Source organism: Sceloporus undulatus, chromosome 3 (assembly GCF_019175285.1).
Source record: "Sceloporus undulatus isolate JIND9_A2432 ecotype Alabama chromosome 3, SceUnd_v1.1, whole genome shotgun sequence".
In the NCBI taxonomy this organism is placed as follows: Eukaryota; Metazoa; Chordata; class Lepidosauria; order Squamata; family Phrynosomatidae; genus Sceloporus; species Sceloporus undulatus.
This window is the reverse complement of record NC_056524.1, coordinates 216,593,413-216,619,058: the sequence shown is the minus strand read 5'-3', so window position 1 is coordinate 216,619,058 and position 25,646 is coordinate 216,593,413. Positions and strand designations below refer to the sequence as shown.

Genomic DNA, 25,646 nt, shown 5'->3' with positions numbered 1-25,646 from the left:
GAACATTGTCATTCCTGCCCTGGCAAATTCCAGAACAGATTACTGTAATGCAACATGAGGGCTGTATACAATAAACCTTCCAAACCTTGGTCCAAATTGATCAAAACGAATTTGCCATGTTTGTGGTGTGCACACTCCTTTTCTCACACAGAATTACAAGGATGGAAAGTACTACAAAGGCTAGTGAGTACAACCACCTGACATGCAGGAACCCATTACACAAACTGTAAAGCACTACCAAGAGGTGGTCATCAAACCTTTGCTGACAAGTGCAAATGAAGGATAGTCCATCACCTTCTGGGTCAGTTTATTCCATTGTTAGACAGTTTATACCATGAGGAAGTTATTCCTAATGTTTAGGTGAAATGAAGAGAAAGGAACTAATATACAATGTTCATTTGTCTCATCTTCGTCATCTTCCCCAAGGCTTTGGCCTTTCAGAGCCAAACCCCCTAGGTTTGATCCTATTTTGTTTTATTTATTTATACACAATGTTATTCTGAGCTTAATTATAGTTGCAGTGTTAGGCACACTCAGGAAGAACATGGCAAATAAAGTATCATACCATCTTTTAACTTTGTTCCAATATCTTCCTACTTACCTTGCCCCAATGTAATACACAAAGCTGAAGGCAGTATTTTCCAGGCTCAGGTGGCAGTCCTAGAACTACCATTACTTCTATATTTTACATATACCCCAAAGAATTAAAATATTCCCAGTCCTAACCCTGAATGTACAGGAGCCAACTATAAGCAGTGTGTGGGACTGCTTGAGAGAGCATGCAGTAAATACAACATTGAGAATGCCACAGATAGTAATTGCCACATTTAGACACCAGTGAGTAGAAATTAAAAAGCAGTATGGGCAGGATCTCAGGTGGTATCCCATATGGAAGACAAAACATAAGAGTATGTTTCATGCCACAAACAAATCAGAATAGCACAGGAAAGCAAACAAACATAAAATAATTGACTTAATATATGCACAGAAATAATAAATGGTTCACTTATAAGAATGCCATAGAATCATAGAGCTGGAAAAGAACACAAGGGACATCCACTCCAACCCCATTCTGCCTTGCAGGAATTCACAATCAAAGCACCCCCAACAGATGGCCATCCAGCTTCTGTTTAAAAACCTCCAAAGGAACAGACTCCACCACTCTCTGAGGGAGTGTGCTCCACTGTCAAACAACTCTTACTGTTAGCAAGTTCTTCCTAATGTTTAGGTGGAATCTCTTTTCCTGTAGCTTGCATCCATTATACAGTGGTGCCTCGGGTTACGAAATTAATTCGTAACGCGGCCTCTTTCGTAACCAGAAAAGCCTTCGTAAGCCGAATTGCCATAGGCGCTAATGGGGAAAAGCCGCGATTCCGTGCGAAAAAGCCGAAAAAAGCACCAAAAGTTTTTTCGTAACCCGAAAAAACATTCGTAACCCGGAACAATGATTCCCTATGGGATTTTTTTGTATCCCGAAAATTTCGTAACCTGGGTATTTCGTATCCCGAGGTACCACTGTACCTTGACCTATTCTCTGGAGCAGCAGAAAACAAGCTTGCCTGCATTCTCAACATGACACACTTTCAAATGTTTAAACAGGACTATCATGTCACCTCTTAACCTTCTTTTTTCGAAGCTAAACATACCCAGCTCCCTAAGTCTCTCCTCATAAGACATGGTTTCAGACCTTTCACCATTTTAGTCACCCTCCTCTGGACATGCTCCAGCTTGTCAACATCTTTTTTGTTCTGGTGCCTAGAATTGGATGCAGTATTTTAGGTGAGGCCTGACCAAAGCAGAATAGAGTGGCATTATTACTTTTCTTCATATAGAACTATTAGAAACCTTATTGAAGGACAAAACTAATGGGGAGGTAGACCCATTCTGGAACTACCATCATGAAAAGGCTTCCACCCTCTTGCCTCAATTGTGATCCTGATCCAAATTATCCTCCTGTAATGCCTATTCAAGTCTTCCTGGGGGCTGTTCCCAAGTTGTGGAATTCTCTTTCATTTGAGTTTTGGCTGGTTCCCTCCTTGCTATCTTCCCCACGGCAAGCAAAGACCTTTTTATTTAGGCAAGCCTGTTGCAGCAGATGGAGGCTTTCACTGGATGTGGGGTGTCTGTGTATTATGTTTTAAAAGTGTTTTTAAAATTATTTTTAACATTAAAAAGTATAATGGCTTAATTTTTCAAAGGCTTTTGTATTAATGTTTTTGTTTAGTTGTGCTTTGTTTTAAATGGTTGCAAGCAGTCTGAAAGAGCCAGATAGTGGTGTAATGGTTTGAATTCTGGATTATGACTCTGGAGAGCAGGGCTTGAATCCCTGTTCAAGCATGGAAACCCACTGGGTGACCTTGGGCAAGTCAGTCTTCAGCCTCCGTGAAAAGAAATGGCAAACCTCCTCTGAACAAATTTTGTCAAGAAAACCCCGTGACAGGTTCACCTTAGGGTCATCATAAGTCAGAAATGACTTGAAGGCACACAATAGCAACAAAGCTGTCTTAAATTCTGTGACAGGAAAAAAAGTGGGATATAAATTAAATTAAATTTTAAAATATGGTTATTTGTCCCAGGAGAAAAACTCCCATACAGTTGGCCCTCCTTATCCACAGATTTTTTATACACAGATTCAAGCATCCATGGCTTGAAAATATTCAAAAAAAGTATAAATTTCAAGTATCAAACCTTGATTTTCCCATTTTATATAAGGGACTATGCTATGCCATTGTATTTAATGGGACTTGAGCATACATGGATTTTGTTAGTCACAGGGGTTCTTGGAACCAAACCCCAGCGGATAACAAGGGTCCACTGTATAATGTTAAAGTCCTCCCTCCTGCCCCAATCTGGATCAATTTACCCCTACTCCACTAGTTTCTATCTAGAGGGAGCAAAATCAAGCAGATCAAGGACATGTTTCATGCCCTGTACAATTTGAATTTTAATTCTAACCTTTTATTTCATTTCATCTCACTTTCCTTACCTATTGGCTACCAATGCTGTAAGGATGGCAAGTAACATTGATGCAATTTGTCTTTAATCCATATAATTAATTTTCAATTACCCATTTTTCCAACTGGCATTTCAAACTATTTTACAATCTGTTCTTACATGCTATTTGGCAAAAATATGCTGTATAATTTACTATTTCTTTCATAAAAATCAACAATGGCTTTCTTCAGAACACTGGAGTTTCATTAATTACCCATGACTTTTAAAATGTTTTACTAAAGGAATTAAACTAAGTTCTTAGAAACACTGGGTCTAAGTCCATTAGATGATATTCTTCTGCTACTAAATTAACACAAGCATGAAAAACCTAATTAAAATTCCAAGCAGCTAACTTGTCTATCTTCAAAGTAAAATGTTCCTACATCATCTTTCTACTGGAACAGTAAATTTGGTCTATTACTTCTATGCATCTTCTGAAAACATTTAAGATGTTTTTATTTTTGAAGTCAATTTATGCTTATAAGTTTTACTTTCAGAATTAAAAATCGGCTAATTCTGCTACCGTTAAAACATAACCCAAACAAGCACAAAAATAACAACTGAATGTATATGGTGGCACCACAAGCTCGCAATTTTAAAAGCCGAAGACTATGGAATCCAGATTTCAGGGATTGTGATGTCATGTAGCACAAATATGTCAGAATGTTTTCTGCCATCAAACCTTGTTTAGGTCTTATCAGAAAACAGTAAATGTTAGGTGACAGCTCTATAAATATTATGGAACTAAGTAAATGTGGCTAGCTCAAAATATACTGAAAGTTTCCATGTATATATAAAATATATAGAAAAAATTTAGAAATTTTTAAATTATATTGTAAGCCTTCTTGTACTCCCCACCCTTGGAAGAAGGCGGAACATAATCAAATAAAAATAATTTCGCCTATAGACTAAATTATAGTCTATAGAAAGAAGGTGATCCCAGCTGACTCCCTGTGCTACCTGAAGAACTAACCAGGTCCTTGTAAATCTTAAGTTTGAAAACCCATTTGTGCCACAACAGAAAATAAGTGTCCCATACTCCTGGGATTGTTAGGTACTGTGCTGCCAAAATACTTAGGGAATTCAGTGCAAGGTAAGATATGATTTTCTAAATGAATATTCATAGCATTTGAGCAGAGACTCTTCAATCTTGATAGGGTGATCTGAAAATTCCTAAAAGCCAATAGAATTCAAAAGAGAAAAATCTGGATACTTTTTAAGAAGTTGTTTTTCATAATGTTGTCTGTAATATTGGCATAAAAATACATAGCAATATTGCTCAATCATAAAGAATTCAAAACTATAACACCATTATTAGGCTGAACTAAAGCATCAAAGAAGGAGCAAGCAAGATTTGTGTGCACTGAAATATTTGTATAGGCAAAAATGTTAAGCAAATTATTAAAACAGGGGGTAGGGGAGGATTGTGGCAGGCATCATGGGGAAAATCCTACCTGTAGTTTAGCAGTTTGAAAATGGAATGGAGAAGATCCACTGCACATGAGCTGGGCAATGCAGTCCTGCTATACTGGCAGCCTCCTGCTGCTTAACTTGCTGCTACATAACTCCTGCCAGTGCAAGTTAAGCTTTTTTTTAGGCATTCTGAGGCTTAAGTTCTGCACACAAGAAGAAGTAAAAGAACAAGTACAGCAGCTCCACCCCTCCTCATTCATTTTGCCCTCTACACATGAAGGGAGCCTACCTGCAAAGAAGAGTCTTCTCTCTTCAGTATGAGGACAATTCCCTAATAGAGCTACAGTCAGCATCTTAAAACATTATTAGCTGAACTGACAGCAGATATTCTGGGATGCTCTTTCCAGGTAACACACATCTCCTCTGGAATTCTTCTCTTTGGGCCACCAAAAAGTCATACACCTACTTTCACAATATTCTACACCACTGGCATTATACTATGTTAGTCATTCTCCAGTCCCAAATGCTGAGTATGCTCAGTCCTCACTGGGTGCCTTTTCCCTCAGGTTCCTCACATTCAGAACATTTTTTGGGGGGGTACTTTTTGAAAACCTTGGTTCCCTCTTAATTTGCTGATACTAGTCTCCTATATAAATGAATGGTGCTGTCTCAGCTCTATAAAAAGCCCTTTTGGAATATAAGCATGAAACGGAAGCTTTGAGACTGTGTAAAAGAAACTGCAGATTGATATTCCAGACTAACATGGCTATGTCTCTGAATTCTACCCTTTTGGAATATTGTTTGGTATTAGTAATAGAAAGACTTCATAACATGATCAACTGCATAAACCATCATAACAAACATAGGAAATACTTAGCAAGACTATACTAACTTCCTCCAGTCTGATCCTTTTAAAGTACAATGGGCTTCAACTGCCATAATCCCTCACAACTGGCCATGTTGCGGACAGCTGGAAGGAGCTGCAGTCTAAAACATCTGAAGGGCATTAAATGATTTGAATCCTCTCATGTCACCACTTCCACTAACCACCCCGTTTCCATTGTTATGCATAAAGTAAGATAGACCGACAAGAGAGGAATACAGCACCAATAGAGGAAGGATACAAAGAGCATGTGGGCCTCAAGGCTTAATAAAGATGGCAAAAGGAAATGTTTGACAGCCAGACAAAGGACAGGACTTGTACAATTAACAAAGAAATTCACAACTGCTTTCTAATAGGAGCAACCATCGCTGGCTCACTTAATAGGTTAAATGTTTGGGAACCAGATTATAGAAATTCAAGCCACACTACAGGAAATGTTAGGAACAAGGCCTAACTGTCTTTCTCTATGGCTGCCCTTGTCAAGACAGAGGTAGAAATAAAGAAGAGGCGACTCTAGAATCCACAGTTGACATTCCACAAAAACAACCCCATAACTTCAACCATGAAATAATATATTGCAGGGTGCATGTCCACAAATGCATGCTGAAGCATGGCTATTTACATCCAGAACATAAAAGGTTCATGTATAAGGAATTCTATCTGTACAGAACAACAGTAAGGTTATACATACAAGAACTCCTAAGTTGATGTAGCTTCGCAGCAGATAGAGCTGGTAGACGTCCACATCATGACACGTATGTACTATTGCTCATTGTGATAAACCTTATTCTCAATTTTGTCCCCTCCATTCCTGTGACAACTGACTGCTCCATCCGTGACAGCAGTAGTTAGGTCACTAGTGATTAATTGTGGAGTTTATTAGAGGATAGAACCACTACAGACAATGAGCTCTAGAAAGTTACATTGAGTTCTCTATCTTCCCAGTCAGATGCCTATCATGCCTTTTGAGATATCCATGCTTGGAAAGGGAACATCTATGTGCTGTCATCATCATCATCACTGACAAATAACCAATAGCAACAAAGTGAAAACTTATTAACAGTAGTTTTATTATTTCAGTATTTATTTTGGTATGTACCATCCAAGGCAACTGGGGCAAGTTATCAAAATAAAAAATATGGTATGGAATAGATTATAAATTATGCTGCCACAACCTGTAACTTTGAGGCTGCATGATGAACAGAGTACCAGTTTGCTAATGCTCTTGCTCCATCCTCATGGTGGGCATTGCTTCACCTGCTACACAGCTGTTCAACAAAGACAAAGAAGTCCAGTGGAAGAGGAAGCTGAGTAACTATACTTGTCATAGCTTCTGGCCTTGACGTCTGCATGGCATTGGGAATAGAAATATCTTGTCTGTTGCATCAGTTAGATAACTGCCTGTAGAAACCCAAAAGACAAAGGGAAAGTAATGGTCCACAGTTGCAACGAATTGTTTCTGCAAAAAAATATATATAATAAAAATAAAAATATATAGTATGTGTCTGTGAGAGGAGGACTGAGTGAGTTTTATTGTCTAGATGTTTACACAGTATTGTTGCATCAGCCTCCATCCCAAATGGGTGCCTACCTCTTCCTTCATGGAGTCTGTGTACACTGTGTTTGTTCTGTTCCATGTGCCTAGGCTGTAATCCTGTAAGGCAGAATGGGTCATAAGTGTCTGGCCAGCAGCAGCAATGGAAAAAGTGTCTGGACTACCTCCATGTGGGAGTGTCAATCACCTTTTACTTGCCAGCCCCCCCACCCTTGAGTACTGTGCATGCTTAATCTTGTTCTTTCTATAAGGGATAAACTGTTTTTAGTTACTGGGGAAGGAATGATACCCTCACCAATCCAGTTTAATCAAGACACTGCTCTCATATTTTGCAAGTGAGAAGAGATATTGGCACCAGCTGTACTTGAAGCATAGGTTCCCCCCTTCCTTTGCTTACCTGTACGATGCACTTTATTCTTGTATCCTCAGTTGTACAAGTGGAGTGCTGTTTAGTGTTTGTATCTTGAGGCAATGAACCTGCAAGGGTTCTAAGACAACATGTGTTAGATGTTCCTGTGTGTGTTCTGTGATAGACAGGTGGGACAACTCCCCCCCTTCCTCTTGACATGCAATTAGATCACATGAGATTGGAGATAAAATTCTGTGTTCTGTGTCCTATTGTTTGGGTAGAGCTGATCCTACCTGGGACTTAGAATTTGATATAACTCTCGTCACCACCCCATTTCATCCCATCATCACTATGGATATGACAGCATATCCCTGATATTAAGCAACTATATGTTCACTGACAGAAGCACTTCTCAAACATCACCTGATGCAGAGGATTCTGCCAAATCCTAAACTCCTACACCCAGAGTGCAGAATTTCATTTATAGTAAAAGCGGACTTTGCCTAAGGCAAAAAGATCTCTGATTTCAGCAAGGAACAGTGCTGGTTGTTCTTAAATTTCCAAAAGAAGAATAGCCAACACTTCTTCACACCAGGATGCATTGGTTCAAAACCCCACACAAAATGTTTTGCACTAAGTAAATTCTATGTGCAGAACAAAATGTTTACTCAGAAGTATATCTTACTAAATTCAGTGAAATCACTATACAGTACTCACTAGTAAGCATGTTCCAGATTCATTTATTTTATTTATTGGATTTATATCCTGCCTTTTGCCCAGGATGGGATCCGAGGTCGTCAAGGAAAGCAGGCGAAGGCTCCTCTGCGCCTTCTTAACAATTCAACTTCAGCCAATACCCATCTTTTCACAGCCACCAATATCTCCTCCCCCTTTTCTTTTTGCTTAATATCCAGCATGAAGAACAGCTCTGAGGAACTCCAAAGCTTGTTCACTCTCTTTATGATATTTTAGTTGGTCCTCATGAGGTTATTATTCTACTAGCAATTCTACTATTACCAAAGAATCTAAATTTGACTCAGGTAAACCTGTCAAGATATACACATACAATCTCAAAGAAATTCCATGACACTTGAATAAATGGGAACATGGCCTGTCTATTATATCAAGCTTTAAGGAAAATCTAGCCACTGAGATAAAATGTTATGAATAAGACACAAGTGACAGTGCATTTAATATTTAGGCTTTTTCTGGACCAAGGTACTGCCAAATCAGCATAAACACCAGAAGAGATGGCATATGATATCTCACCAGGATTATTTTCCAACACGAGTGATCCTGCGCTCTTATTTTATGATCCTTGAAGTACACATGTTCTTTACTGTAATATGTTCACCACCCAAGTTCTAACTATGTCTGAGTTAAGACAGATATATTTAGTTACTATTTTGCAGAGAAACATTCACCTATCAAACAGAAAACCACTTCATTTGCAATTGCCTCTAGCATGCAAATGGTGTCTGAAGGCCAATCTTTCCCCACCTTGAGAATCTGTCACAGGACGTTTCCAGGAGCCTAGTTCAACAAGGCACATACTTTCCATACTATGCTTTAACCAAGAAATGTAGATTGATGGGTTTTTTTAAACTAGAAAAACAGCCAGAAGAGGCATACAATATACAGGTTGTCCATCCTTGCTCTAGAAACCATTACCGTTCATAGCAAAAAGATTAATGGGTTGATTGATCAATGCTTCTGATAATGCTGCTGTTAGTCCTTATTGACAAACCAATTACAGCAACCAATATGCATGCATCAGGAAATGTATCAATTACACAATGAGGAAGAATTTTAATTAGATTTTGTATTGATCTTAATCATGATTTATATTTCAGTTTAAAAAATCAGTCATCTCAGAAGTTGAATCCTCCACTCTCTATTGCCCTATGCATTTTCTGGAGTACAATCCTGACCCTTGAACAAGTAGGTAACTGTCATTTAGAAGATCTACTTAAAATACTAATGTGGCATGATTACCTGCAATCATCTGAGAATGTGTAATACGCTGGAAATGCTGCTCCTTTAATATATCCTTACCATATCCCAACCTTGAAATGCTTCCTCTGCGGCAACTAGGAATGCTTCCTAGAGAAGCACCCGAACCACTAACTATACTGTCCTTCCAAACCTGGTATCTTCCAGGTGTTTTGGACTTCTAGCTCACATCATTTCTGGCAATCATGGCCAACAGTCAGGTACACTAGCAGATTTAGTCTAAACATCTGGAGGAGATTCAGTGGGAGAGGCTGAAGTATGCTACATTGACATGGCTTCACATGAACCTTGTGCCTTAATCTACTAGTGAAGCTGAACTCCATGTATATTAGCCTTAATGCTTTCTTATATTTAACATAAGCAGAAGACAGGGTGGTTCCAAGCTAGTTGCACAGATTAAATAGATCAAGTCTGGCAAGTGACATATTATGTTGCCCATGAGATAGTCTAATCTTCCTGCTTTAAGGTATCTTTGTCATTTGAAACAGAAAGCCACACAACATTGTTTAACACAGTAATATATTAATCTCTGTTGGCACTCCCATGCATTTTGTCCTATCTCCAGTGGCAATAATGAGGAACTGACTATAATATTCAGGCTCTTGCCACAGGAAGAAGCCTACTTTTTGACAGAAGATATAAACTATACATACAGAACACTAGGGAAATGTGTCAACAAAGGGCCCTTCCAGCACTATACACTTCACAGATGAATGTGTTCAGATCCTATTTATTGGTAGTCTCTGTCCTAATCTTCTTACTACAAAAATTCCAAACAGGAGCAAACAACTGTGGTTCTCCAGAGGCATTTGGTCTACAATTTGCATCAGTCTGAGTCATCTTAGCCAATGGTGAGGTGTTAGTGAACTTGCATCCCCCAAACACCCGGAGAACCACAGCTGTCTACTGCCGTTCTGGAAGCTCTAAGAGTTAGGCACAGTACTTTTTAATTTGTTTTTAAACCAACATAAAATGGAAAGTTTTGAAGACAGCACATATGAAAATTTAATTAACTCCTGCATCTATCCTCAGTTAACTACTAAAAAATCTGACAGGTAAACGAACACAAATTAGGTGGTAAGAAGTATTGTTACCCACCTTGTGGTAACTCCTGCTCTTTATGATGCCATTTTCTCATGATGCCCACTTGTGTTCTTGTGTTGCTATGATACACAATTCCAAAGTTTTGTTTCCCCCCCACACACAACAAGGGTGGGAGTATGCACAGCTAGGTTGTACACCCCAAAAAGTAAACATAACTGATAGCATGGTCACATCCACTTTCAGTTCCTGTGCTAATTCCACAGGCACAAATCTCTGGAAGAGAAGGGATGGCAAATCAGGGGAGCCAAGATGGAGACATGGCTCAAAGAATATAGATGTCATTGTCCTAACATTAAAAGTCACAGCAAGCTGTAGGGCTACAAAATACTTAAACAATCTAACAAAAAGTTAGACTTTCTTGGTCTCAAACACAGTTATAGCTTGTCCAACCCTCATATTTAATGCCAACATAAATAGTTAATTTCCTACAAACTTTCAATAGGAGGTAAGAAGTCATCATTCTGCAACACCAGCCCCATAATTTTACAAGCACAGGCCCCTGGGAATTTTTCTGCCAATTCATGTATATCATTTGTTCTGCTTAACATAGAGGCAAAATGCACAAATCCTGATAAGCCTAATGATGTCATGTAATGCAGTGTCATAGCTAGAGACTGCACTTCAACTGACTTATCAGCTGAGTTGCCTTTCCCTCTAGCCATGTTCAAATGACTTTGTCTTGGCTTAATAAGTCAGGATATTAAGAGGTCTTGGGCCAGTGCTTGTAGCCATTATCCTCAATCTTTTTTGCCATGCAGAAATGAAATTTATAAGTCTCAAATTAATACAGCTTTCTATTTCACCCAAACAAAGAAACTCTGGTTACTAGATTCAGAATTTTAACCCCTGGTTGAAAGTTGGTTTAAGATCCTGGTTTGCTCTGAACTATATACATTTGAACTGAACAGGAAACTGATTAACTGAAGACTTCTGTACCGTATTTAGGCATGCTACAAAAACAGAAAAGAAAAGTGATATGGACAAGATAGAAGGTTTGTGCACAGGCCAGGAAGCCAAAAATATGATTGTCCAAACAAGGCTGTTCTGTCTGCATAACAGTGCAGGAGAAGTGACCGATTATGGCTACTTCTACTAATTGTTTTGAGTCTAACAAGCTCCCTATTGTCAGGAGTACTGGAGAGTTTAAAGTCATTCATCATCTTAGTATTTTTTCCTGTAAAGAGTTCAGAAGCTCAGCCATATAAAGCTACTGATAGTTGGCTCAGCAAGTCCTGTTTTCAGAAGTATGACTTTAAAAAAAAAAAGATTGGGCAAAGAATCTACCTAAGTCTTGCACTAAAGGATTGTTAAACAAAATTCTGAAGTGAAATCTGTATTAAGAGTGAATGAAAATATCTAAAAATCATAAATAAAAGTAAAAATTGATAGGCGATGTTAATTACCATTCTTCAAGGAAGAGTCCAATGCTATCATAGCTGAGCTACTTTTAAAAATATTTGCTTCATTCTTGATTCTTGCCGCCAAGCGACAACAGAGGCAACAGTTGTTCCAGCTATTAAGAGTTTTTGTTAGAAAAGATTGCTCTGCAGATGGGGGCTTAAGTATGGGGCTAAAAAAACAAAAAACAAAAAAAACTGCTACTGGCAAGACAGAATCAATTTTTAAAGACTGCTATTTGGTCTCTTACATGGTATAACTTCGTACTATATACAGGCAGAAGTTTGGGTAATGACAATAATACATTTTATTTTAGTAAGATATGAAGCATACCTGAGGAAGTTTGGTTTTGACCCTATAGTTTTGGTATACAGTGACATACAACAAACCTACAAATCGTTCAAAGAACAGTTGCAGGAATATTATGTCAGGATTGACACTGAAGCTTTACGCTGTCTAGATTATCTTCTAGATTTTTGGATTTATTATTTTTTATGAAAAAAATGACATGGAGAAGGGAAATATTTCACTGATATTATCCTACCCTTCCCCTGTAAAGCATTAACAACTTTGCACTGTCAGACTATAAAAAACAAACTTTATGGAAAGTAGCTATAAGCATATTTCCAGAGAACAACGGCTCTGTATTTGTGGTTGAGGACACTGTATGTTACAGGTTATATTTATAAATTATGTGACGCTCCACGAACTTTAATGATAGAGATAAAATTGTGTATTTGCTGTCTAGTTCAGTTACTTTGGAGCTGGTAAATGTATCTAGATTTGCAGTGAAAGCAGCTCAACTCCAAATTGCCCCTGAGAATTGAGATTAATTGTTTCTTATAAGAAATGTAGATTCAGTAAATCTATTTGTGAGTACTGTATTTGTATACTGTACTTCAATTTTTGATGTATTTCTTCAGAATTTTTAAACTCTGTGCTGTTACCCTATATTGTATTGTTTGAAAGCTTATTACTAATTTTTGTTTTTATAATAATCTGTATTTGGTTGCCTAATATTGATTGAAATTGAAAGCTTCTTGCAGCCCAGATTTAAATCCACCTTTTTCAACTATAGAACAATGAGAAAACATCTCACAAATATTCATGCCCTTATTTGAAAACAGAACAAAGAGAAAACTGCTCATAATATTCTCCCCATATCAAGAAAAGGAACAGAACTTTCAAAGAGGAAATTTTATCTTACAATATCTTTAAGAGAACTATTTTATGTTTCCCTTTTAATAAATGTCAGGTATATCAATGTATAACCTAAAACAAGACGAATAGTTCATTGCACCCACCATTTCACTTCAAGTGTTACCAAAAAACCATTTTTCCAGTTCTTAATTCTTCAATCTACTGCAGCCTATACACTAATTTTTTTAAAGGCCAGAGTACATGGTACTTTGATGGATCAAATTATAGTTATGTTCTGCAATTATGAATGTTCTAATTACAGAAAAACGTAATTGAATTTGCAGTAAAGAATGCACAATCCAAATATACCATTTTAGAAATTGAGATAATACTACTTTTCTGAATCAGGCTGTTGTCCTCTCAAGGGCTGAATTTCTCTGATCTTAAATCTATGATTAACATTGAACCCCGAGTCAAATTAATCATGGTAAGGGCTGGTTCCAACTTAAACTTTAACCATTCTTTAGGTTTCCCTATAGTGGAGATGAAGTAGACTACATACTTATTTGAAGGTCTGCCTTGTAAAGCTCAAGCTATGCATATTTCCCCCATTTATAGCAGGCAATTTCAAAGATTAAGGCAACTTAGAAACCTCAAAATAGTATTGTGGATTTTTTACAAGTTTACCATATGCTAAATAGCCTTCACACCATTCTTCTCATTCTGCAACATAAATACAATAGATCTATTGTTAATGTCCCAACCATGCCCATAGATTTACTCACTAAGGGTCATTGGTAAATCGAGGAAGTCGTGGCTGAGGAAAACCATAAAGATGACAGTAGAGTACATCAAAGCAGTAGCAGCACATCTCAGCTGTCACCACTAGGTTTTTGGTGCTGTTGGCAGTTCCATTAGGACGAGCAAGTGGGCTCAATGCTCCTGAAGTGGGATTCATTCGAGTAATTGGAGAGTTTCCAGGGCATAAAGTCAAATCTGATACATTCTCCCTTCCACTGCCCCCATCTGCATGCTGGTGGTTCTGAAGAGGACCTGAACTAGAAACTGGCACAGTTGTGGCTTGATTTCCGTGGTTATGTGTTCCACTTCCAGACAATTTGGGTTTCTTTACACCACAACAGCCTGCTGCCAACTTGGGCTCAAGTGGAGGAACACAGCGTCTTTTTCCCATCCTGATTCAGCACTTGCTGTCTGGAGCACTGTAGAATCCTGGCAAAACACACATACAACACCCATCATTATACTAAAAGTAAAGCAAATAAGGATGTACTTTTTTCCTCACGGTAAGAAAATTCCACACAATTAAACTATGTATTCTGTAGGAACATTCACATATGACTTCACACAACTATCCAAAAACTAAACTGATAGTAGACTGACACATACATTTATAAGAGACATTGCAATTTTAATATAGGTCAAGTAGGCTCTATGAGTAAGAAAGTATTTCACTATGAAGCTGGCATGAGCAACATGTGATCCAAGAGCTAACTACAGCCTGCAGACTCAATGTCTGTGCATAACGGCATCATGGGCAGTGGCTAAAGAATTTCTTTCTTTGAAAATATGGCATGAGAATACAGGCGAGTCTCAGTTTACACTACCCCCGTGTACAATTCAAAATTATGTTTCCTCAGAAATTAATCAATGTCTCACCTAAATGCATAGTTTTGCAAGTAGACCTGTTCAGTTAAGTGATGCAGGAGAGGTGAAAGTGTGATAGGTTGGGAGTTTTAACATAAGAAAAGCTGACTGGACCAGATTCCTCTTGCCTGACTAGGTTGGAAAGTGGGTTGAGGTAAAAGCAACTGGAGTTTTGGCACTGTTGGAAGGAAAGGATTTCTTTTGTCTTCTTAGAAGGCATGTGTATGGAAGGGAAGAAGAAAAAGGAATCTTAGGAGTTTTGGTGTGGTTGGAGAGAAAGGTTTCCTCTGCCTAGTTAAGTGGGGAAGTCGTGATATGGAAACAGCAAATGGGTTACACTAACTGTTAAGCATACTGCAGTAAAAGGGATGAAGAACACTGTGACATCTTAAAGCCAGTTTATCACCAAGGATTGGGGGAAGAGAAAAATCAGTGAGCATTTTGTGCAAGGACTTTCCACCCCCCGCAAACTTTTAGTGCATTTGGTTACTGTACAGGAGATGTGTTGCCTCTCCTCCTGTTGTGCCCTCTGCACCTCCTGTAGAAGACCAAAGCAGAAGATATGCTACCTCTCTCTCACCTGATATACTTTCTATACCTTGGAAGCCTGCTGGAGAAGGCACAGCAGAAGAACACAGTTCTTACCAGTTGCTCTCTGTCTTTGTGCTCCTCTGATGAGGAACTGTCGTCTAATGGCAAACCAGCTCACCCCAGCCAAGCCCTCTTGGCATCAGAAGCTGCCTCTTCTTCCGGTCCCTCTGGAGAGCATCTGCACATTTCTCTAGCCTGGAAAAGGTGAGCTCTGATGTTTTATGCTTTAAACCTCTTAAAACTGTGGTGGGTTGAGTAAATCTGTAAAATTATGCCTACTTCAGCAATGCTGCACACCCCCACCCCCTGCATCTCCAATGATTCTCCATGGAACTGGCTCCCCTCATTTACATCAGTCTCAATTTACACTGCAAGTCCAGGAATGAAACCCAAAGTAAATTGAGACCCGCCTATACTGCTGTTGCCAGAGAAGCCCATTAATTACATTACAGTATCTTTCTTTTTAAAAAAGTTTCTTATGAGAGAAATTAAAAAAAAAGCTTCATATATGTTAGTATCACTTCATTATGCATTTTCCAAATGCCATAGTCTACATTTACAGAGAAAAATACACATGCTGTAGGTTCAACAGCTGCAATGCTATGAAGCAGATTATTTTATGTTTACTTTCAAACTAATAATTCAATCTGGCTCCAAAATACTAACATACCCTCAAGGTCTAAAGCAGAGAACCTCTGACAATGAAAACATTGGATTGAATTTAGAGTTGACCCTCCACGAATGAAAAAGCTCCTTTCATTGGCAAATCCTTCCTGAGGAACGAGTACAATAATGTTCAGCAGTTATGACTGTTATCCTGTGTCCCCACCCACCATTGAGACTCAAGACAGTTTACAATTTAAAACAAGAACAATATAGCCCATTCCTCCTATAGACCCCAGTGCCACCTCAAACAGCATTCCAGAATGTCTGAAAGACTTCATCTTTATGGGCCTGGAGAGGTGCAGGGAGAATTAGCAAAAATAACCTTTCACTTCCACCCACAGAATCATCCCTCTCAGCATTCTGCTCTATACAACTCTAGATCTAATCCATTAACAGCTCTGCCCTTTGTTTTAGCAAGACTGAACATAATGCACATGTTCTTACACATGACCAAGCTTGTAGTTAAAAAAAAATCCCTTTCAACCTTCCCTAACCCAGGTCCCTCTCTTTCAGGAAAGTCTGATCACTACAGCTAATAAAATCTAACCCCTAGACCAGGGATAAGCAACTTGATGTTACTGGACTCCAGGATCTGCCATCCATCATCAATCACCATGCTGGTTACAGAGCAGGATTCCAACAACATCTGAAGGACAGCAGGCTGCTCACCTTTGTGTTAGATTCAAAATAAACTGGACACCAGGAAACAGGTGCATAACCAAGCAAGCTTCTGCCATAACAAAGCAAAACTATGAAGGCAGCTTGCTATTCACCTCTCCTCCTATACCAGCTATCTATTAGCCCAGAAGGACCACGAGGGTGAGTGTCTTTTCCAATTATCTATACTGCAAGGCCTTTTTGAACCCCTTGCCTAGCATTTCCATTCATGATGCAGTTGAAGCAAATGGGCATTAGCAAGGAATTTTATTAAGAACTTCAAATGGTAACAGATAGATAAAAGTATGATTTCTTCCTGGAACGCTATCATCTTAATTTTGAATCATAAAATGAACATGCTTAGAAAATTATATAAAAGTGTGAAAGATAAAGAGATTATATAGTATCAGATACAACTGCATCCCTGACTATATGAAAGGAAGAATTAATGGGGGCTGGAAATGCTTTTTACATGCAACACAATTCAACACTTTTACTAAGTAGTAGATCCCAAGTATAGCTTTTTTATATGTGTGGGTGACTATATGATAATATCTGTGTTCTGAAAATTAATAGAAGTGAACAGACTGGGTGTGCATATTTTGTGACTAACATTTTGTGAACATCAGAACAGAACAGAAATAAGCAGACTTTTAAGCACCTATCTACTCTATTTTTATTCAAATTTTAACCATGCATCCTAGTCCCACCTAACTGCAGTTAGAAAACAAAATAGCTTTATAGGAAGAAACTGTGTGGTTTTATGTTAAAGAATGTAATTGCTTTGTTGATCCATGGATTATACAGTATAGCTTATTTCATGTCAAGATGGAGCTCTGGCAGCCTAATAACAAATAAACAAATTAATAAAATATCAATACACATTTTATAGCCCTGAGCATATTGTGGCGGGTTAGACGGGCAAAAAGGGGTGTGTTCATGACGTCATGAAGGTAGAGCCTTCAGGCGGCCCTTACCTGAATGCCGCCATGAACACGCCGCCCGCACGCCCCAAGCGGGAAGAAGCGGCATTAAAAAGGTGCTGCTTTTCCCCGCTTCTTTTCTACGCCGCTAATTTAAGTTGCCCATTTAAAAGCTCCGTGTCTGCTGCGTCGCATAATGAGTCGGGGTCCTGGAACATGCGCAGTTTGCAGTCAGGCTTTAATTGCAGCGTCAGCTGCCATGTAGGTGTGGAAGCTGCAGCACAGCTGCAGCGCATTTTAACACTCGTAACCCTAACCCTAACCCTAGAGCTGCATGTACTTTAAATATTTACATATGTACAAGGGAGGTGATGGGGGATGGCAGGGGGACAGCGGTGGCAGCGGCGACAGCTGTGGCTGTGCATTGCAGATTCAGCAAGAGCACGGGGACCAAAGGAGAGGAGGCATCCATGATGCTGGTGACATTGGCAACGTGCAAGCGGACAAGGATGCCAACACCAGCTGATCACCAGCTGGCAAGAGACCACCTTTGTTCTTGGCCAGGGCGGGGGAAAAAGTTTAAAGGGGCTTGGGTGCTTTAAATGTGCACATAGGCTTTCTGCCGCCGGTGCTGAGCGCCGCAGCTGCGCAGCCGCCAGCTGGCAAAAGAAAAAAAAAGCCCCGTTTTTGGCCGCCCGTGAGGAAGCTGCCTCTCTCTTTGCGGCATCCTCCGAGGCGGCGGTATGGAAACTGCGGGTCAGAAACGGCCCCAGGTGAGGCGTCTTCACTGCCTCCCATGTGGAAGCCCCATACACCTGAGCCACACCCCCGGGGCGGGTAGTCTGGAGGCTCCGTATTCAGCAGAATACATCTCCAAGACGTCTTCCCCTGCCCGTCTGTATCCCGCCTATATGAAGTAAGTGACATCTATAATAACCAAGCTTAAGTGCTAGGGAAACACAATAAACACAATAAAACAGTCATCACTCCTTGGCCTTTTGAAGATCAAGTGTGTAAATAAAGTAGCCAGAAATCAAACAATTGGGTGAAAATGTCCCCACTTCATCAGACTGTGGCATTAACAATATCTCCCAAAATTATCACCATGCCTGTTCTTATATTAATATCTCATACCCTTCCCACTCCAGAAATTATCTTTAACACAGTATGAGTGAGATAATACTTACTGAAAGGAGAAACCTTGTATTGCCAAGGGAGAAGCAAGTGTGGAAGGGGAAGCTATTTTATATCTGGAATGAATTTTCTTTTCTCACGGCCCATTCCCGTTTGTCTGCAATAGAATTAAAACGAAAAACTAATACAAGAAAAAAAATGCTGTAATAAACAAGATCTGTCATAAAAATCTGGTCACAGACAACAAGGAGAGGAAAGGTATGTGGACTTAATTTTGACATTTGCAAGCCTGATAGTAAAAAACAAAACAAAAACATCTCATTGAGTTGGAGGGTAAGTTTCTGTACAGCAAAGGACTAAAAATGGGGAAGACAAAATACAGCAAATGGCAAAAATATTGGGGAAAGGAACACCACAAGTATGAAGAAGACAGCTGAGAAGTAAGCATTCTTATTTCAAAATCTGAGTCCTAAAACATTCTGTAATGTTTTCTTTCTAATTAAGATTGTAATTATACCTACTCTTAGCTAGAAACACTTCAGTGGATACAGTGAGGATTACTGCTAAATAAGAAAAAAGTAGTGCTTTAATAACTAAATTTAGGATTGTAAATGGTGACTGAAACTATAAACATGAACTAAGGAAGCAAATGCTATTGAATTGAACTCCTATTAATGGGAGTAAAATGTAATAACTTACAAAAACTACAAAATGATGATACTATTATTGGACAAACCAAAATGCACAAAACACATGCATTTTGGTTTCCCCAATAAAACTATCACTATTTTGTGGATTTTGGATATTACTGTACTTTGCTGTATGGCCCAAAATAGCTACCCCTGGATATGTTTTTTTGAGTAAAATATGATTAAGACTACAGGTAGAGCCTTCTTTATCTGTAATTCCAAAATCTGAAATACTCCAAAACTGTCCACACAGGTGGCTGAGATAGCGACAACTTTGCTTCTGGTAGTTCAGTGTACCTCACTTTTGTTTCCTGCACAAAATTATTAACAAATATTGTGTATAAAATTACCTTTGGGCTATAAGCTGTATACAAAACATACATCAACTTCTTGCATGCTTAAGACTTGGGACCCATCTCCATGATTTCTTATACAGTACTGTACTTCAAAATATGGGCCAGTGTAGTGTAATGGTTTTTGCATTGGACTAGGACTCTGGGAGACCAGAGTTTGCATCCAGGCTCAAGCATGGAAACCCACTGGGCAAATCACACTCTCTTAGCTGCAGAGGATGACAATGGCAACCCTCCAAACCTCATGATAGGTTTGCATAAGGGTCCTCATAAGTTGGAAACAACTTGAAAGCACACTACAACAGGAAACTCCAAAAAACAAAAAAACAGCATGCTTCTGGTCCCAAGCATTTCAGATAAAGGAAATTCAGTCTGTGCTGCATATGTGGCAGAGTCACACAACAGAAAATATAAAGGGAGCAGGCAATTTTGCTCAATTCACAGTATTCTTCCAGAGTGGAAAGCATCCTCACATTCATGCTGACTTGCCTAATAACCTTTCTAGGGAATTTAGGCTTGATTGGTTGAAAAAGACTTTTTGAGCCCAGTTCTGAGTGAAGAAGTGGTTTGAATGCTGGACTCTGAGTCTAGAGACCAGGGTTTGATTCCCAGCTCAGCCATGAAATCCACTGGGTGACCTTGGGCAAGTCACACTCTCTCGGCCTGAGGCAAACCCCCTCTAAACATATCCTGCTAAGAAATGCCTATGATAAGGTCACCTTAGGGTCCTCATAAATTGGAAATAACTTGAAGGCACATAGCAATGAACAACAAAGGGGTTCCTTAGTGCCTCTGCTACACTGCCTCTTGAATTCTGCACCAATTCCTACACCTCTAAGTGACAGACAGACTAGTGTTTTGAGTGTTGGACTATGGCTTCTGGTCCTACCTCAGCCATGGAAACCCACTGGGTGAGCTTGACCAAGTCACGCTCTCTCAGCTTCAGAAGGCGGCAATGGCAAACCCCCTCCTCTGAACAAACCTTGCCAAGAAACCTTCATGACAGGGTTGCCATCAGTCAGAAATAACTTGGAGGTTGAAGCCCCAAAGCAAGACAAACACCACAGGAATAGGGGAAGGTGGAAGGACTCTATGGCCTGGTGAAAAAGAAAGGAGAAGGCTGGAAGAAGGAGAGGGAAGGAAAAGGAAGGCCTGTGCCCCAGAGGCAGGGTGACCAGATGTTCTCTTTTCCAGGAGACATCCTCCATTTCAGAGCCAGGAGAATGGCAGAATCTCCTCCATTTTGAACACAACTAAGCAGCATGCATTTATATTTCTATGAGTGTTTCTAGCTCAGGGTGACCAGATGTCCTCCTTTCCCAGGACCTGTCCTCCGTTTCGGCCTCCTGTCCAGGAAGAATTTCACAGTGTCTATTTTGAACATGACTGAGAAGAATGGATTTACATTTCTATTCGTGTTCTTAGCCCAGGGTGACCAGGACAGCTATTCCATTTCAACCAGGAGAAAGTCCAAAAGGTCTGCTATTTTGAGTATCACTAAGAAGCATGGATTTATATTTATATTAAGAGCCCTGAGTTTATTATCTCTGCCTTAGGGTTTTTAGTTCATGGTGCCCATAGGTCCTCCTTTCTCAGGACACATCCTCCATTGAACCTCCCATGTCTAAGAGGAGGGATTCCCCAAAGGCCCTCCATTTGGAGCACAACTAAGAAGCGTGAATATACACTTGAATCTACATTTCTGTGAGTGTTCTTAGCTCAGGGTGCCCAAGGGTCCTCCATTTCGCCCTCCATGCCCAGGAGGAATTCCTCAAACGTCCTCCATTTTGACCACGGCTGTTTTTCGCTCAGGGAGACCAGGAGATGTCCTCCATCCCCCTCACTGTCAATCCCAAAGGCCCTCCATTTTGAGCAGGGCTATTTATATCCCTGGGAGTCTTTTCTGCTCCCATTTGGCCAGGTCCTCCTACTCTCCTACATCATCCTCATCATTACTATGGCTATTCTGTGCCTGGAATGCCCTCCATTCCCAGGGGCCTTGGTCCTCTCCCAAAGGCGGAGAAGAGACGCCCCTCACCTTCTCCTTCTCCGGCCCGGTTCCTTCCTCCCTCCCTCTCTCTCTCCTTCTCAGCCCAGCCACCGCCGCCGCCGCCTCCGCCGCCGCCTCCGCTGCTGCTCTTCCCTCCCCTCCGCTCCCTCTCCGCCGCCTCCTCCTCCTCCTCCCTGACGGCGCTTCATGGAGCCATGGGGCCGCCAAGGGCGAGAGGGAAGCCTCGGAGGAGGAAGAGGGACCGCGCGGACCAACCCGCCGCCGGCTAAACCCTGGAACGGGAGGCGGCAGGAGGCAGAGGGCGAGGGCGAGTCCTCCACGATCCCGGCGGCCCCTTCTCCGAGCGCGAGGCGATGGGGGACCAAGGGGGACGCCGGCCTCCCATCGGCCCCGAGGAGGAGGAGGAGGAGGAGGAGGAGGAGACCATAGACAGCGCCGCCGCGCGGGACACTCGCTCGCCCGCAGGAACCCCGCGGCTTCCGGGGGGAGGGACTTCCGCTCCGGGAGGGGGAGAGTGGTCACGTGAGGGCCTCCATGGGGGCGCGCTAGGAGAATGTCAAACAACCATAGAGTTGGGAGAGACTTCCACAAGGGCCTCGCTCGCTCTAGTCCATGCAGGAACTCACAGTCAAAGCAGCCTCTGTTTAAAGGCCTCCAAAGAACAGACTCCCCACTCTCTGAGGGAATAAGTTCCACCATCAAAGAGCCCTTCCTCCTAATGTTGAGGTGGAATCTCTTTTCATAGACTCACAGGGCTGCAAGAGAGCCCAAGGGTCACCCAGCCCAGCCCCATTCTGCCATGCAGGAACTCTCAGTCAAAACATCCCTAACAGACAACCATCCAGCCTCTGTTTAAAAACCTCCAAAGAAGGAGACTGCACCACTCTCCAAGGCAGCATACACTATTCCATTGCTAGATAGCTTTTACTGTCAGGAAGTTCCTCCTAATCTTAAATTGGAATATCCTTTCACAGAATCATGGAGCTGGAAGAGACCCCAAGGGCCACCCAGCCCAGCCCCATTCTGCCACGCAGGAACTCTCAATCAAAGCACCTCCAAGACAGGGCCCTCCAGCCTCTGTTTAGAGGAGGAGACTCCAGCACTCTCCAAGGCAGCATAGTCTACTCTCAAACAGCTCTTGCTGTCAGGAAGTTGAGCTGGAATCTCTTTTCCTGCAGTTTGCATCCATTGTTCCGCATCTTAGTCTCTGGAGCAGCAGAAAACAAGCTTGCTCCCTCCTCAATAGGACATCCTTCAAATATTTAAACAAGGCTATCATATCATTTATTTTTTTGCCATTGCCTTCCCCTGAGGAGGCTGAGAGAGTGTGACTTGCCCAAAGTCAACCAGCGGGTCTCAAGACCTTACTCTTCAACATTGTGCCCCCACCTTGGTTTGTTGTTGTTGTGAACCTTCAAGTCTTAATCAGACTTACGGCGATCCTAAGTTGAACAGGCCCCATTCAGGAGTTTGCTATTGCCATTGTCTGAGGGTGAAGGAGTGTTGCCCAAGGTCAACCAGTGGGTTTTTCATGGCAGAGCAGGGATTCGAACCCTAGTCTCCAGAGTCGAAGTACAACACTCAAACCACTATGTCTTGTTGTTCATACCTTGAACAGTAATCATGTTATTTCTATAGTGGTAGAATTCAAGATACAGCAGTGTTGGTCTGTAGAATCAGTATGTAGAGATCTTGTAATACCTTTCTTTAGTTAGTCTGAGAGGTGCTACAAGATCTCTCTACATGCATTTCTAAACACATACACACCCATACATATATGTAGAGAGATCTTGTAGCACCTTTGACACTCACTGAAAGAAATAAGTTGTCAACATGAGCTATCATAGACTTCAGTCTACTGTACTTCCTCAGATGCATTAGTAATTAGTAATGCATCTGAGGAAGTAGACTAAAGTCTAGGAAAACTCATGCTGCCAAATTCTTTCCTTCAGTGAGTCTCAAAGGTGCTACAAGATCTCTCTACGTACTGATTCTACAGACTAATATAACTATATCTTTGAATTCTACCACACAGACATACATATATGCACTATTCTAAGGTTAGGAATTGGGTGTGGGGGGCATTTATGTCATTTCTGGCTTGTAGAAACCCTATGGTGAACCTTGTTATTTGCTTTCAAGTCATTTTTCGACTTATGGCAACCTATCATGGGGTTTTCTTAGCAAGGTTTCTTCAGAGGGGGTTTGCAAAATTGCAATGGCCTTCCTCTGAGACTGACTCACCTAAGGTCACCCAATGGGTTTCATGGCCAAGCAGGGATTCGAACCCAACTTTCCAATGCTCAAACCACTGTGCCACGCTATCTGAGAGGCAGGACTCCTGCACTACTAAGAAATGCATAGAATGGGGATTTCTCCAGGTACAGGGTAAAAACCATTGCCTTATATCACTGCTAATTTGGAAAGCTAAACAGGGCTCTGCTTAGCTAGTACAGTACTTGGATGGGAGGGCTCATGATAAGAAAAGAATTCCATAGTATTGAGCCATGACAGTTAAAGTGCTATCAAACTGGGTTATTTCTGCAGTGTGGATACAGCCTGAGGCCAGCCACACTACAAAAATAATCTGGTTTTTTGCCACATTAACTGCTATGGAATTCTGGGAACTGTATAAGGCACCAGTTTTCTGTCAGAGAAGGCTAAATACGTATCTCACAAAACTACAATTCCCAGAATTCCATAGCATTGAACTATGAGAGTTAAAAGTGATGTTAACGTGGATTATTTCTGAAAGCACTGTGCCCAAAACCTTACAGAACTGCTGTCTTTCAGAGTTGACAATACAGAGCTTGGTGTACTGCTCTGACTCTATGTAAGGCCCCTTCCTATGTCACTCTGAAATGTCCAGCTGAAATTCTTCCTTCCACCCAGATAATAAAGATACAGATGGCTATTTCTATTTTGCATCTAGCCAGGCTACCACCGAGCATTTATTTTGGTGCATAAAGTGGGTAGTTCAATAAATCAATCATTGATCTGTAACCACATAACCATCCTGATTAGAAACACATCACGTTTTGCGTCAGGAAATACAGAGTAAAGAAGCAAGCTATTCAACCCAATGAGGCTCCTCTCCCCAATGTGTTTAAACATAGTAAGGCAGAACCTCTTACTAGACCTTGATTAATTCTGTACAATTAATCAATTCAAGAAACTGAAAGGTTGAGTGGCAGTGGAAATATATGCTTACCTTTAGACCTTTCTTCTCAAAGATTCCATTTTTGTTTTACCCAAACATCCAAGGGACTCTAATGGACTGGATATTTACAATACTACACTTAGGCCTGTTACAGACAGCCAAAATAAAGCTGCTTCGAGTCATGTGGATGTATTGGTATTTCAATGATGCCTGGTCTAAAGTCTGGAAGCTTCACCAAAGCTGCACTCCAGTCTTTAGGACTGGAGTGTGGCTTTGGTGCGGCCTTTGGACTCTTAGGACGCATGTATCATTGAAATACCATATCTCCAAAGTGACTCGAAGCAGCTTTATTTTGGCTGTCTGTAACAGGCCTTAGTATCACATGAATTGCTCTTTATCTGGCTGCTTTTTCGAAAGCCCTTTATTTTTATTTCAAAACAGGACTCTTTTTTGTGTTGTTTGGGTGCTGTCATTTTTGTGAAGATGCTGCACAATATTTACTTAAACGTTAATTCAGCTGAGATCAAGGAGGCCTAATGCAGCTGACAGAACAAATGCAGTTCATGTGATTCAGGAATGCAATTGACAAACCGATGTGATGAGACTGTTGACAATATCGAACTACGAAACCCAACATCCATTCATACAAAAGGTTTTTTGTACATCAGCGACTAATACATTGTTTAATGTCTATTTGTAAAGAAATAGGTCATGGAAGCTTCTACAAGCCTTTGGGAGATTTGCTTTGTGTTTGCTTAAATAACACAGCTATACTTCAAGACTAATTTACTGTGAAGCAACCTATGGCCTAATCCAGGGTTGGGATAATGGAGCCCTCCAGATATTGTTGGACTGCAGCTCCAAGCATTTCTCACCACTGGTTACATCTACTGGGAGGCCAGTCCAATAGCTTCTAGAAAGCTGTGTAATTCCCACCCTGGCCTAATC

General features: G+C 40.7%; 1 protein-coding gene across 6 annotated transcripts in view; it reads right to left on the bottom strand.

Annotated features, from left to right (window-relative positions):
• Positions 1–22,025, bottom strand: part of AMMECR1L (AMMECR1 like) — a 32,638-nt gene extending 10,613 nt beyond the window's left edge. Inside the window, exons 1-5 of one of the 6 annotated variants that reach the window (XM_042456702.1) lie at positions 13,635–13,769; positions 10,306–10,524; positions 7,243–7,333; positions 6,882–6,944; positions 6,612–6,691 (exon numbers count right to left, since the gene is read on the bottom strand). In XM_042456702.1, the coding sequence (XP_042312636.1) occupies positions 6,612–6,676 (65 nt within the window). In that variant the 5' untranslated portion in view covers positions 6,677–6,691; positions 6,882–6,944; positions 7,243–7,333; positions 10,306–10,524; positions 13,635–13,769. Of the gene's footprint in view, positions 1–6,611; positions 6,692–6,881; positions 6,945–7,242; positions 7,334–10,305; positions 10,525–13,634; positions 14,080–15,159; positions 15,301–18,538; positions 18,643–21,565 lie in introns of those variants that run through there. The other 5 variants (XM_042456700.1, XM_042456704.1, XM_042456701.1 and 2 more) reach the window with 5 other exon arrangements.
• Positions 22,026–25,646: the final 3,621 nt, after the last annotated feature.